The sequence below is a fragment of the Mastacembelus armatus genome, chromosome 5, assembly GCF_900324485.2.
Source record: "Mastacembelus armatus chromosome 5, fMasArm1.2, whole genome shotgun sequence".
In the NCBI taxonomy this organism is placed as follows: Eukaryota; Metazoa; Chordata; class Actinopteri; order Synbranchiformes; family Mastacembelidae; genus Mastacembelus; species Mastacembelus armatus.
In genome coordinates this window covers 24,563,558-24,579,549 of record NC_046637.1, presented here as the reverse complement: position 1 = coordinate 24,579,549, position 15,992 = coordinate 24,563,558, and the positions used below count along the sequence as shown (strand labels likewise).

Below are 15,992 nucleotides of genomic sequence, written 5' to 3'. Positions count from 1 at the left end.
CAATCATATAAAGCAAATCACAGTGGACAATATGACACATCTATGAGAAGTGTTTCTGCAGAAGTTTTATATAAAAAAAATGTGCACACTGGCTATTATGTAATTCCTGTGCTGTGCAAACACACTTTGGGTAGTGCAAATGTGTGTGCAGTTTTCTGTCCTAACAATCCCTCATCTCTCCCCCCTCATCCTTCACTCTCCTGCTGAGAACACTAGCCAATCGCACCTCAGCAGGGCCCCTCCCCTATTCTCATAAATAGTACAGAGAACCACGGAGGGTCTAGCTCTCCTTCCCTCAGCAGAGTATCTCCATCAACACCACCTCAGTGCTACAGACTGCCACTGTGATCATGTCTATCAGAGCTGTGAAGACCACCACCTACTCCACTGTGGCGTCCCCCAGGGGACCAACACAGGGCTTCAGCAGCCGCTCCTTCTCTGGCTATGGAAGTCGTGGTGTGGGTGGTGCTAGACAGAGCTATGCTGTCCGCAGCTCCTATGGGGGAGTGGGCAGCAGTGGTGCTGCCCTGGGTGCTGGAGGATTTAAGGTGGTCGGTGGATATGTTGCTGGGGGTTCTGGACAAAGGGCAGGTGGAGTAGACATTGGCTACTTTGGTGGAGGTATGGGAGGTGGCATGGCCAGTGAAATAGTGGCTCCCATCACAGCGGTCACTGTGAACAAGAGCCTGCTGGCCCCCTTGAACCTGGAGATTGACCCCACCATCCAGGCAATCCGCACCGAAGAGAAGGAGCAGATCAAGACGCTAAACAACCGCTTTGCTTCCTTCATTGACAAGGTTAGTCTTCTCCAGAGTCAGAAGAAATTAAAAATAAATGCCATGACTTTGTTTCCTGTTTATCATCCATGACTGTCAGGATAAAACTATTAAATACCACATAGAGAAGAAAATAACTTGAGAACCTCATAGGAAATTACTGTAATGCAAACCAAAACATTTCAAGGTGTGAGATCATCCTTGAGACAATCCTTGCGTAAATAGTTTTGTGCCATCTGCTAAAAATCATGCACATTGACAGAAGTAGCTTTCTCAAATGTTGACATCATAGAGTTCAGCTAAGAGGATCAACCTGGATGTATAGTATGTAGACGGCTGAGATGAAGAGCAGAGAGAGGGTACATCCCTGTGTGAGGAATATGCTGCTGTGTTTATGAAAGTACATGGAGCACCAGTGTGTTTTTGCAGTGTTTCCTTGTAACATTCTGGTTTTATTATAATTATATGTATTGTGATACTGTCAGAGAGAGAGAGTGTGTTAAATACATGGTGAACTAAATAAATTAAAGTAAAACTCTTCCAAAGACACTGAACTATACCTATTTCATAAGGCTGGTGTTGCGGTCAAGACAAATCATTTTCTTGACGTTCGTATAAACTGTTGTTTTACACTCACGATCAACCAGAGATTACATCAATTTCAGAGAGCAGACACATGAGATTGATCAGATTCTGTCAGGTTATCTCTCAATGTAGCTCACAAAGGGATTGCCATGTTTAAGGAGGGGGAGCAGTATTGTAATGGCAAAGGCAAAGGCAAAGGCAAAGGCAAAGGCAAATTTATTTGTATAGCACCTTTCATACACTACGCAATTCAAAGTGCTTTTAATATATGTAAAGTGATATTGAAGTTAAGCTGTAAATCAGGCACACTGAGACATAAAAAAAGCCACCTTGTCTCCACCTTGTCTACATACCACAGGCACACACACAGGGCTGTGTGTCTTTTGTCCTGTTTGCTGAATGGTAGTGGGACCCCACCCAAGGTCAGGGTACTGGATAGAAAAGTTGTAAAGGGGCAAACTGTGTCACAATTGGGAAATACTTTATGCTGAAATGAGCTACAATGAGTTGGAACTAAGTGAGGAGTAATTGATGTGACATTTACAGGTTGTTGGAGGTCAATTAGTCATTTTTCTTTCAGGGGATGTTCGTACTTTTCTTTATTCATTAACAAAGTGAAGCAACAACTTGCAGTCACCATGCAACCATGCAATCTTACTCTGTCAGCCACACACCCCTCAAAGCCTACCTCATTCTCACACTACACAGTTACATATCTTGTTTATGTGAACATTTGGAGTGGATTCGTTTTGCTGTACATAGTCTGTAAAATGTCCATCAACTACTGAAGCCAAATTCCTTGTATGAGTATGTGTCTTTATACTTGGTCATTAAAGATTGTATTTATATATCTAATATATGCACTAACTCTTTTGTCAGACTGGTGGGATCCATTGTTAATTTTGGCACATAGGTTTTTAATAATGTAAGTTTTAAAGTTTTAGTTAAGTTTAGTTATTTGATATTTGTTGCAGATGCATTTACTTCATAATCCCATTTCTTCCAAAAAGAGAGAGAGAGAGAGAGAGAGAGAGAGAGAGAGAGTAGGTTACTAAATGTATAATTGTTAGTACAACAGGTTAAACTGATCAATCAGCTTTAGAACAAGAGAGATTTTGGGCAGTGGAGGAACAGGTACAGTTTCTGTGTAGAGACCTTGATTTAAAATGGCCATTACTTTATGTTGTCTTTCACATTATCATTTAATTTCTATAAAAAAACATGTAAAACTTTTTGTAATAGTTGACGTTTTGCTGGTCAGTATCCTTATATTCATCCATTACATCTGAAAGCCAAACATCAGTCTTAGGGTAAGACATTCACAGGCACTGATAAACAAAGCCAAGGTACAGAGCTATTTATTTACATCTTTCTTTAATGATCACTCATTTTTTTTCTGCAGGTGCGCTTCCTAGAACAGCAGAACAAAATGCTTGAGACCAAGTGGAAACTTCTTCAGGAACAGACCACATCTCACTCCAACATCGACCCCATGTTTGAAGCTTACATTGCGAACCTGCATAAGCAGCTGGACAACTTTGGTCATGAAAAAGCCAAACTGGAATCTGACCTGCATCATGTAACGGGCCTGGTTGACAACTTCAAAAGGAAGTGAGTGGTTTTTAATCTTAAAGTACCTGCAAATGGTTTCATTTTCCACAACAAGCCATGTAACAAGGTACAATCTGTGGGCTGGATTTTTGTAATAATATCTAGCCATGAATTTAAAAGACACATTTTAAAATCACACTGACAACTTAAAACTATTTTTCAGGTATGAGGATGAGATCAACAAGCGCAATGAGTGTGAGAACAACTTTGTTCTCATGAAGAAGGTCTGTGTAAATTCTCTAACATGATCTTGATCATGTGACAACAATGTGACATGGTAACCATTGTGCAATGATGTTTAATTTCAATGCCATCTTTTCTCTTGCAGGACATAGATGCAGCCTACACGGTTAAAGTGGAGCTGGAGGCCAAACTGGATGGGCTCTCAGACGAGATTGACTTCCTGAGGCAGATCTATGATGCAGTAATAACTTTGTTTCAGTTGCACACTAATGAGTAGTTGATTTAGCTATGGGTGACCTTAAAGGGAGAGTTAAATCACAATTATATTTTACCATGTCTGTCTATCCTCATATTCATGTGTTTGCCTGTGTAGGAAATACATGAGCTGCAGAGTCAGATTAAAGACACATCTGTTGTGGTAGAGATGGACAACAGTCGTAACCTTGACATGGATGCCATTGTTGCTGAAGTCCGTGCCCAGTATGAAGACATTGCCAATCGCAGCAGAGCAGAAGCTGAGGCATGGTATCAGACTAAGGTGAGAAAACTCTTTCTGTTACTTGAAAATTAAATCTGCTACCAAATCATGCCATTACCTGTGACGACAATTTGTCATGTTGTCCAATCACATTTTTCCTCTGTTAACTTTAGCCAACCTTTTCATAGATAACTATATGTTTATTATGTGCATAGATGTTATTATAGGAATAAACCTCTCAGGACAATGAACTTGAATAGGTTACTGTAGGTTACAGTCTGCAATCAGTTGTTCATGAAGAATCATAACATGTACCAAACAGAGACTTAAGACGAACAGCAGCCACACCTGACAAACTAAAAGATTATCACTGTGTGTTGCTGGTGTGAGTCTGACTTATCTCTGTCTGTATCAGTATGCAGAGATGCAACAGTCAGCAGGAAGATATGGTGATGACCTGAAGTCGACCAAGGCAGAGATTGCAGACATGAATCGCAGAATAATGAGGCTCCAGTCTGAAATTGACATAGTTAAAGCACAGGTGAGGATTGCAGATTTTTTGCATATATAGACATATTTTGCTTTAACAGGATTTTGTCTTTAATTTCTTTTAATTTGAGAACCTCTTTATTTCTTCATTTTTAGTAATAATTCAAAAAATCATGTTTAGATGTACCTGGACTAATGAATCCTTTTCCACTTTAAGCGAAACAGTCTGGAAGCTCAGATCGCAGAGGCTGAGGAGCGTGGTGAGCTGGCAGTAAAGGATGCTAAACTACGCATCAGGGACCTGGAGGAAGCTCTGCAGAGAGCTAAGCAGGATATGACCCTCCAGGTCCGCCAGTACCAGGAACTGATGAATGTGAAGCTAGCACTGGACATTGAGATCGCCACCTACAGGAAACTACTGGAAGGAGAGGAGGACAGGTAAGATGCTGCACTTGTGCACCCGCTTGTGGACGTGATGAGAACTGCATCCTTTAAAACCTCTGTGTATATCTTTCTGTTCTGTTCATTTTATATTTCCCTCTATAGGTTAGCAACTGGAATCAAGACCAATATAACCAAGCAGACTTGTAAGTTTATGTTCTAAAGTATGTTAAAAGGTACAGAAAATGAGTCACTGCAGTCTCATACCACAGCTGCCAGTTGGTAAAAGTGCATCAAATAAATGGAGACAAACTAGTGCAAAAGATATTCAGATATACAAAATACAATAGATTTAGACAGTAGACCACTTTTTATTCACTATTTCCCACCTATGTTGACTAATACCTTTTACTTCTGAATGTGCAGGTGTGAACTACAACATTTATGGTCTAGAGAGCTCCCGCATCCCGTCTTATGTCAGCTGTTCTTTTGGAGGAGTCAGTGCTAGTAGTGATTCTGTTGATGCCCTTGAAGCAGCAGCAGTGAAAAGCAGTACAGTTAGCAAGACAGAGACTGCGGCGCTCAAGACCGAGGAGAAGAAGGAGGAGCAGATGGAGAAGAAGGAGGAGCAGACAGCTGCTGAGGAGTCAGCTGCTGTGGAGAAGAAGGAGCAGGTGGAGGCTGAAGCTGTGGCTGAGGAGTGATGTTTTCAGATTCATGATTTTTGCTCTTGAATGTTGAGAAAAAAATACTGATCAGATCTTCAGTTCTTTAATGATTCATTCACTGAAGTGCCTCCATCAAATTATAGATTTATACTGATTATGGTCTCTACTGTATGAGGCATAAAACTTTCTTTGTGAGCTACTAAGTACTTTACTGTCAACTGTAGTCTGAGTCACTGCAACTGATTAAGAGCACCACACCTGTTTAGCCAACAGGTGGCACTATTTTACATGTCTCTCCATGTTTCCTCTGCTGTGCTAACGTGTCCTTTACTCAACAGAAAGCACTGCTGTAATATGCACCTGTAACTTACAATGTAAAGAATAAATAAAGTAGGAACAATCTACCATCAGCACATTAAACCTGCTGTGTCTAAACAGATGAAGAAAACCAATCACAAAATCTCCATTACTTCCACTGAGAGAAACCTTCCTCTGTGTGTTGCTGTTGGCAACACCTGGAGTCCTGTTTGGTCAACAATAAAAAACTTCTTCAAACAGTAATTTGCATGTTTGTTGTCAAGTGTTGCACTGTTGAAAGTTTCCATGTAGATCTGGTAATGCTTCAGTAAGAAACACTTTTAAACTGGCCTTCACATATGTCAGCACACATGCACAAATACATTAACAAGTTATATTAAAGAGTTTGACAAATACACCTTCCATGACAGAAATGATGATATTCCACACTGTCACTGAACAGAAACCACTGACATGTCCCAGCCTGCCTCAGGTACATACTAATTCAGAGGTTTCACTATTACAATAGGGAGTGAAAGTCATGCATTTCCACAAGAATTTCAGCAAATGTCATATTCCCAAAACGTTCAATTACTAACTGTAAAAAAAAAAACATGTATTTGAGGTTCACACAAGGCACTAATCTAAGATTTCAGTTCAAAAAGGCTGAGAAGACTACAACACAAACATATATGCAAAAGCTAATTTGTGCGAGAGACTGTGTATGTACTTAAGTAACATATACGATTTATTTAAGGAGGGTGGCATTTTTCTCTTACAGCAAATGATTACTTAAGAGGTCTTTTCAGTTTCAGTGAAACAGGTTTGAACATGAATTATGAGAGGTGGTGCCACACCCAGGGCTGTAAAAGCTCCCCTGAAGTTGAAGACAGAAAGCTGCACAAATCCCACCTACCTTTCATCACTCTTAGCTGACACACACAGCAGCAAATGACATCTTCTGGTTTGAAGGCTTGATTCCAAGAAAAGAACAATATATAGGAGATTGGCACGCAGATTGTTTGCAAAAGATGCAAACATGCAGCCTGAAATGACAGTGATAGTTGGAAACCTCTCCCCTAGTCTTATTATGCTGTAACTTTCTGCTCAATGTGAGTGTGAAAGTTTTGGTGGCTTTCACTGACTCTGCTTGTATTTAAGGAATGTGCGTGTGCATCTGAGCTGGAAGAGACGCTCCTACAAAGAGAACCATTGCCAAAAGAAATATCACAGTATAATAAGGCTGCATTACAAGTAAAAAAAACATTCCACTTCTCTCTCAAGCACAGGATTAGTTGGACATCATACATCTTGTAACAATTCACTATGAGTCATACATTAGTTAAACATTACTTAAGTATATGATTTGCACCCTTTTTGTAGTGTTACCAAACAGTAGTGGAAAGTCAAATTTACTCTGCACTTCTGCTGACCACTGCAGACTCATTTTGTATAACAGAGTAAACTTGCACAACCCCATTCAAACTGTGAGCTACTCCACAGTGCTGTACATGTTTGGTCAAAGGTTATAAAATGTGTAGTTTCAGCTCATGTTTGTATAATTTCGTTACAACGACCAGTGCAAATGCAAAGTTTATCACTTAGCTCATATTTTAAAAACTACATTACTCGGTGCATGTTCTGTGGCAAAATATTTCTTTCATTGTTCAAATTTAACAAGCACCATGTAATAATTTGACCTTATTTTATCTAAGCATTTTAATTGTTTGGCCTTTCTTTGAGTTCCTTTTTGAGCTGATCTTATTGTTTGCCCTGCAGAGGATTCTGCTCTGATAAATGCTAGACAGATTTACACTAGCACCGCGTACAGCACCAACGCTTGCAGCCGCTGGTGGTTTGGCTACTAGGCACGTTGTTAGCAGTAAATGTAAACCGCCTGCTGCATCCAGGATCTCACTTCAGTGATTAAAAGTCATCCATACATTCATTAATTAAAGCACTTTAATATTTATTAATTCACTAACATTTGCCCAACCTTCCCATGGGAGGCATGATGCTACACTGCAGATGACACACTGAACACACTCATCATGCAGCCTTCTTCCCTCTGCAGTACTGCTGATCTCTTGTGCACTGTTCTTGTTGTAGTAGGTGTGAATGAACATGTTGCAAGCTACTGAGCTGAAAACCAGATGTAGACCACTTATGACATCGTTTGCTGATATACCTTTACCACACCTACTGTACACATAGGAATGAAACCTTTGTCAGACAAACATATGTTCTAACAAATAAGCGTCTATGCAGATAACAATAAAGTTTTCAGAAATGTAAGAATAAGGTATTTGTAGCATGACTATGATTGATGTGCAACGCTCAGTTCGTATGTTAGAATTCCTGTGGGCTGTCTGCAGAGAAAATATATTCACAGCTAAATGGGAAGAGAAGATGTAATACTTTTTTTCTCTGCTTCATTCCACATACCTGCAGGCAAATGCTTTAACGCTGCAATTAAAGAAACGCCAGTGTAGCCCTGAGCCTTTGTGTTAACTTTTGCCTCATTTTTCATATAATTCACTGTTAGTCATCTTCAGCATTGTTTTTAAAAATGCTCCAGATTTTTCATGTAACATGTTAGTGCAGATTTGCATGACAACTTCTGTTTCATTTGTCACACAGGTCTCAGTGAACACCACACAAACACACAGTTTGCAGAATGACCTCTCTGGGGAATACTGAATCAGTTTAAAAATTTCAGGCACAAACTTTGGCACAGCTAGTACCATGTAGATTAAATTTGGCTTTTGTGCACATTTACAAAGTAGCAAATGGGAGGTCTATCCTCAAGCTATACTTACTCTTACATTCAGTGCCAACAAACAGACAGGATGACTTGCTTTTAATAGCTATTAGCATTGATGTTTCTCCAGGGTGTTGTGATTTAGCTGTGTAAACTGTCAGATTTAATAGTTTTAGAACACTATAACTTCACCGGCGGCAATACAATAAACCAATTTGTCTCATCTTGAATGTGTCTATACTTGAATTTGCCTTGACTTGATATGGAAGTACAAGACTGACAAGTGTAAAAGCGAAAAAAATGATGTAAGCAGGTCTGAATTTTTCTGCTGGCTCAGGATGGAGTTCAGTAATATATAGATTATTAAAATGGGTAGACCCCAACAATATATATATATATATATATATATATATATATATATATATATATATATATATATTGTTGGGGTCTACCCATATTAACCATTCTGGATATCTGGTATAGGTGTGTCACTTTTCTTGTGTTGAAACCAGACCAGCACCTGCAAAAGAGGCTATTGGTTTCTGTAGAGATCACACTGTTTCTAGGTTAGGCTGCAGGACAATTGCTGTGCATTTGAAATGTAATAAAATTAAGTGTGATACACTACACTGGAAAGTACTCTTAAAAAATAACATAACTTACAGCATCAATTAGAGTAGTTCAAATTCCAAAAATAGGAACATTTGAGAATTACGCACAACCTACAACAATCTACAAATGTCACACAGCTTCTAAGAAAACATTTGAAAATCAAGAGAAAAGACAGATGCTCCCCTTAGAGCATGCATAAATTTACATATACAATATGTACTGCAAATATACAAATATGGTGAGCAAACTTACATGTGTCATTTAAAGTTACAATACATGATTCTTAACTTCATGAACACAATAAGCGGAATTGTCACCTTTTGGATGGTGTCAGCAAGAGCAAAAATTGTATAGACTGTAAAAACTGAATTCATGGCAGAGGTGTAATATTACATTAGGTTGGACGTAAAGAAGTGGCCAATGAGTCTGCAACTGTATGAAAGGATTATATCCATTATATTATATCCATCCATTATATATAGTATATTTTAGTGCCAGTCCTATGGCAGATATGTCAGCTTGCTCTAACTTCTTTTCCTTTCAGCTGCTCCCTTCAGGGGTCGCCACAGCGAATCATCCGCCTCCATTTAACCCTATCCTCTGTATCCTCCTCACCCACACCAACTATCCTCAAGTCCTCCTTCACTACATCCAAGAACCTCCTCTTTGGTCTTCCTCTAGGCCTCCTTCCTGGCAGCTCTAACCTCAGCATCCTTTTACCAATGTATTCACTGTCCCTCCTCTGAACATGTCCAAACCATCTCAATCTGTCTTCCCTGGCTTTTTCTCCAAACCATCTAACATGAGCTGTCCCTCTGATGTCCTCATTCCTGATCCTATCCATCCCCGTCACTCCCAGAGAGAACCTCAACATCTTCAGCTCTGCTACCTCCAGCTCTGCCTCCTGTCTTTTTCTCAGTGCCACTGTCTCTAAACCAGACAACATTGCTGGTCTCACCACTGTCTTGTCCACCTTTCCTTTCATTCTTGCTGACACTCTTTTGTCACACATCACACCTGACACTTTCCTCCACCCGTTCCAACCTGCTTGCACACGTCTCTTCACTTCTTTTCTACACTCTCCGATGCTCTGGACTGTTGACCCTAGGTAATTAAAATCCTCCACCTTCTTCACCTCTACTCCCTGTAACCTCACCGTTCTACTTGAGTCCCTCTCATTTACACACATGTACTCTGTTTTACTGCGGCTAAGCTTCATTCCTCTCCTTTCCAGAGCAAACCTCTACCTGCTCCCTGCTCTCACTACAGATGACAATGTCATCTGCAAACATCATGGTCCACAGAGATTCCTGTCTAACCTCATCTGTCAGCCTGTCCATAACCATAACAAACAAGGAGGGGCTCAAAGCCGATCCTTGGTGCAGTCCCACCTCCACCTTGAACTCCTCTGTCACACCTACCACTGTCTTACAGCTCTCATACATGTCCTGCACCACTCGAACATACTTCTCTGCCACTCCAGACTTCCTCATACAAAACCACAGCTCCTCTCTCTGCACCGTCATACTCTTTTTCCAAATCTACAAAGGCACAATGCAGCTCCTTCTGACCTTCTTTGTACTTCTCCATCAGCATTCTCAAAGCAAATATTGCATCTGTGGTTCTCTTTCTTGGCATGAAACCATACTGCTGCTCACAAATGCTCACTTCTGACCTCAGCCTAGCCTCCACTACTCTTTCCCATAACTTCATTGTGTGACTCATCAACTTTATTCCTCTGTAGTTTCTACAACTCTGCATGTCTCCCTTGTTCTTAAAGATGGGCACCAGTACACTTCTCCTCCATTCCTCAGGCATCCTCTCACTCTCCAAGATCTTGTTAAGTAGCCCAGTCAAAAACTCTACTGTCACCTCTCCTAAACACTTCCATACCTCCACAGGTATGTTGTCAGGACCACCTGCCTTTCCACTCTTCATCCTCTTCAACGCCTTCCTCACTTCATCCTTACTGATCTTTGCTACTTCCTGCTCCACAACAGTCACCTCTTCTACTCTGTGCTCTCTGACATTTTCTTCATTCATCAACTCTTCAAAGTATTCCTTCCATCTTTCCATCACACTTGTGGCACCTGTCAACACATTTCTATCCCTGTCCTTGATCACCCTAACCTGCTGCACAGCCTTCCCATCTCTGTCTCTCTGCCTCGCCAACCTGTACAAATCCACCTTTCCCTCCTTAGTGTCCAACCTATCATACAAATCCTCATACGCCCTTTGTTTGGCCTTTGCCACCTCTACCTTCACCTTACGCTGCATCTCCTGTACTCCTGTCTGTTCTCTTCTGTCCACTCAGTGTCCCACTTCTTCTTAGCTAACCTTTTCCTCTTAACACACTCCTGAACTTCCTCGTTCCACCACCAAGTCTCCTTATCTGCTTTCCTCTTTCCAGATGACACACCAAGTGCCCTCCTACCTGTCTCCCTGATCACTTTAGCTGTAGCTGTCCAGTCATCTGGAAGAACCTCCTGACCTCCAGAACCTGTTTCAGCTCCTCCCTGAAAGCCACACAACACTCTTCCTTTTTCAACTTCCACCACTTGGTTCTCTGCTCTGCTCTTGTCCTCTTCATCTTCCTCACCACCAGAGTCATCCTACACACCACCATCCTATGCTGTCTAGCTACATTCTCCCCAGCCACTACTTTGCAGTCACTGATCTCTTTCAGGTTGAAATGTCTGCACAAGATGTAATCAACTTGTGTGCTCCTGCCTCCACTCTTATATTTCACCCTATGCTTCTCCCTTTTCTGGAAAAATGTGTTCACTACAGCCATTTCCATCCTTTTTGCGAAGTCTACCACCATCTGTCCTTCTGCATTCCTGTCCTGCATACCAAACTTACCCCTCACTTCCTCATCACCTCTGTTTCCCTCACCAACATGTCCGCTGAAATCTGCCCCAATCACCACTTTCTCACCACTAGGGATACCCTGAATATAGGCCTATAGACCTTGCAATCGTTCCAACTGGTCTCCTGAACACACAAGATATCCACTTTTCTTCTCTCCATCATATCAGCCAACTCTCTAGTTTTCCCTGACAAAGTCCCTACATTCAAAGTCCCTACTCTAAGTCCTACACTCCTGCTCTTCCACTTCTCTCTTTGCCTATGAACACGCCTTTCTCCTCTCCTTCTTTGATCAACAGTAGTCCAATTTCCACTGGCACCCTGTAATTCAACAGCACCAGTGACGGTCGTTGGTAACCTGGGCTGCGACCAGTATGGAAGTCATATTTGTGATTAGCATGTTTGATTTGGCTTAAATTTTACGTCAGATGCCCTTCCTGACACAAGCCTCTACATTTACCTGGACTTGGGACCGGTACATGAAAACACTGGATTGTGCCCCCCTGTGGTTATGTCAGCTTGCTGTAACAATACAGCTAAAAGTATTTCTTAATTCAGAAACACTACTCACTCTAACCTGCAGGTTCAAGTACTGAAATATTTTACACACAGCTTATTTAACATTTCCCCACACAGGAGGCCCTGAGGCCTGTTCTAAAAGCTTCATTTTGTATTTCCTGAATCACTCTGCTTTGGATCATTTTGGTCAGATTGTTTTAAAGAAGCCATCCTCTTTTCCGTTTCAGTCTCTTGACTAAATGCTTGACCTTTGCATCCAGAATTTGTATTTGGTGTATTCTTGCCTCCATTGCCATGATGTTTCCTGTGCTACTGGCAGCTGTACAGCCCCAAACAGAAAATGTCTACACTTATGCTTAATCAGAAATATCAAATGCTGCTCCATTTTCAAAGACAGCCAAATAATTAGATTTTAACTTCTTCTCTGCACCGCACTTATTTTCAGACTCTGGCTTATCCAGAAGTTGTTCTGAGAATTTCAGAAGTTTACTTTTATAATGAGGTCAAAGGTAAAATTTCCTGACTCTTCCATGCAGACACTGCATGAATGGAGCACCATCACTCGCCACCACTCCTTAACTCTTCCCTCAGCTCCTTTGCAGTGTTATGGGACTTTAGCTTTGCATTTTTCATCAGCAGATGTGCAGTTTTAGCCAAATGTTTTCTGCTTTCCAGATTTTACACAGTTCCCCTTTACAGCCATTTCTTAATGACATTTCTGACAGTGGACAGCTTGAAGTGCTTTTATGGATTTTTATAGCCTCTACTGCTCTGTAGGCATTAATCAGCTCATTTTAGATGCAGTTTCTTGGGTTAGTATTTACTTATTTTTCTCCAAAATCAACAAAACATGTAATTTGCACAGTGGACCACCAAACTGTAAAGCTGGTCAGCGCAGGTAGATGTATCAGCGCAGCTTGAACCATAAGTCTGTCTGAGCTTGCTTGTGAGTCTTGATTTTAATACAATCAAATTACCACAAACTAATTATCAGAAGACCTGAGGCCATGTGTTTCACCATAGGAGCAAATGACTCAGTTTGCTGAGTGCACAGTATTTACTGGGAACTAGCAGGTGACGTTGTACCACAGAAAGAGCACAGGTCTCGACTACCCCGCCTCCTAGAAATTACATTTATATTGAAATAAACTTCAAAAGAAAATATGTTTTGAATGCAACAGTGCCAGCTTAGTTATGTTAAGAGACAATGTTTTTATTAATAGCAACAGATTCATATGAAGGTTATGGTTATGCATGACACATCGTACAAACACAATAATTAGTAAAAGTTTTTTGAAATGCTGAAGCTCTGCAGTCAAACCTTTACAGTATGTCATTCACACTTTCATTGTTTCCCCCTCTAAACCATTCTAAATATTTTGTGTTTGATTTTGTGCGACTTGTCAGAGGCGCTTGCTTGAGAAGTGGTTCAGTCCCTGCAGGATGTCTTTTGACAGCAGAAGTGAAAAGACACCTGGGGCCCTGAACAGCTGAGTTAACCTGTCAGCTGATCTGACAGAACTGAGCTGCCCTGCCCAAAGTGTTATTATCTGGTTAATACTGAGTGCAAAGAGCTAGATGGATGGCATCCAAGAATAATAAATGAAGTTACTGGGAACCACAACAAAACAGTATAACAATTGCAAATGTTTCCTGTAGCTCAATACACATTTTACTCAATAGAAATTAATAACAGTTCACACCTAACTTCTCCTGAACAGGCATGTCATAACAGTTTTGTCCTGGTTCAGCAGAAACACTACAGCCACCTTCAGTTGGAGGATTTAATTTATTTGCAAGGTTTTTATTTCATGATTAATACATTTATTTTAGATTAATAAGTTATAACTCATGTACTTAAACATATGCAGACAATTTTATGATTATTTTTACTTTTACTCTGCTTTACTTTCTTTTTCTGTTGCTTGAACCTGGTCCATGTGTACCTTAAAAATGTCCATAAAAGATCTCAGACAAAAATAATGAGTTTTGGTTTAGGGAGAAACCTTTGCGTACTGTAAGTTTCATGTAGCTTTTTTTACAACAATAGCTCTTGGAGCATCTGTAAGGCCGAATTTATTTATGTTTAGGCTGATTCTTTCCCATAGGTCTCTCTAAGGTAATGTCAACAGCTAAAATATCTAAAATATCAACGTCTTAAACCCCATTCTGACTAGACTGCTTAAAGATGCCCTACAATTAACTGACTCATCTTTTTTAGACCTGATAAATTTATCTCTAGTAACGGGCTACGAACCTCAGGCTTTTAAGACTGCAGTCGTCTCTGTATTTGTCTTGTTAGAACTGCTGCATTTGATACCACTGACTACAGCATCTTATTAAAGAGATTGGAGCATGTGATTGGGATTAAGGAACAGTGCTAAATTGATTTAGAATCTTATTACAAAGATTCCAGTTTGTTCATGTTCATGATGAACCTTCCACACACACAAAAGTTAGCTATGGAGTTCCACAAGGTTCTGTGCTAGAACCGATTCTCTTCACATTATACATGCTTCCCTTGTGCAATGTTATTAGCACTGTATTAATTACATGACACTTAACTGTATCTATCTATGAAGCCTGATGAAACAACCCAATTTGATAGACTTCAAGCATGTCTAAAGGACACAAAGACCTGGATGACCAGTAAGTTTTAAAGTCAAGAGAAAACAGAAGTCATTGTATTTGGGCCTAAAAAACTAGTCCATGTTTTTGTTACTTCAAGGCTAGATTACTGTAACTCATCACCATCTGGATGTTACAGTAACTACAAGAATGCCTCCAGTTAATCCAAGATGCTGGACAGGAACTAGCAAAAGAGATCATATTTCTTCTATATTAGCTTCTCTTCATTGGCTCCCTGTAAAATCCAGAATAAAATTTAAAATCCTTCTCCTCACATACAAAGCCCTTCATGTTCAAGCTCCTTCATGAAATTTAGTGTGAAATTTAGTCTTCCACTATAAATTCATCAAACTTGGTTTTGTGATTACTTTCTTGGTCTCTAATAATAATGTAATACATGATAAATAATATTGTGTACATGAAGTGTTACAGTAGGGCAACAGATGTGTTGATAGGCAGCAAAGTTCTGCAGACCTGTTGGTGGCATGTGGTTTAAGTTAATCATTTCCTACTACCACAGGTGCTGCTCTGGAGTAGTGAGACTGAAAGGGTGGGGTGGTTTGATGACATGTTCTCACTTTTCTTTTACTTGTTCAAACAGGTATGCAGGTATGTGCCAAGGACTGTGCTGTTAGAGGCTGGTTTTCTATTGTTCTCTCCCTCTGTTTTTTTTACTGTATCATACACTATATTTACATAAGCTCACTAAATCTTTAATGCACAACTTCTCACAGATCCTTTATTGTCAGGAATCTTTAATTCAAACTGTGTTTTCATTCACATGTGTAAGTTCCCACACAAGGGACTCAAAGGTGATCAGTATGTTGTGATAGTGGTTTCTATGGCACTGCCACAACCACAACAGGAAGCAGCTACGTATTAGTCAGTAGAAGATGTAAGGATTAGATTCAAGACTTTTTTTTCCTTTATGTGCTCCACTCTTTTTGGATATTTTATGTTTAATCTGCTTCACCCAAAAAACACCTATTTGAATGCAAAGATCAAAAGTGAGTAGGAAGTACATTAGACAATAAAATCTATGGTAGTATATTGTGACATTTAAATGCTTATCAGTAAAAGTTCAAACCTGCATATCATTGTATGTCTGGCGAAATCACCCACGAATCATCATGCCA

General features: G+C 40.2%; 1 protein-coding gene across 1 annotated transcript; it reads left to right on the top strand.

The window, feature by feature from the left end:
- Positions 1-273: 273 nt before the first annotated feature.
- LOC113130909 (keratin, type II cytoskeletal 8-like) lies at positions 274-5,732 on the top strand. Its single transcript, XM_026307892.1, has 9 exons — positions 274-797; positions 2,764-2,972; positions 3,136-3,196; positions 3,301-3,396; positions 3,529-3,693; positions 4,049-4,174; positions 4,340-4,560; positions 4,669-4,709; positions 4,930-5,732. Exons 1-9 carry the CDS (start codon positions 351-353, stop codon positions 5,205-5,207), a joined length of 1,644 nt encoding a protein of 547 aa, XP_026163677.1. The 5' UTR covers positions 274-350; the 3' UTR covers positions 5,208-5,732.
- The last annotated feature ends 10,260 nt before the right edge of the window (positions 5,733-15,992 follow it).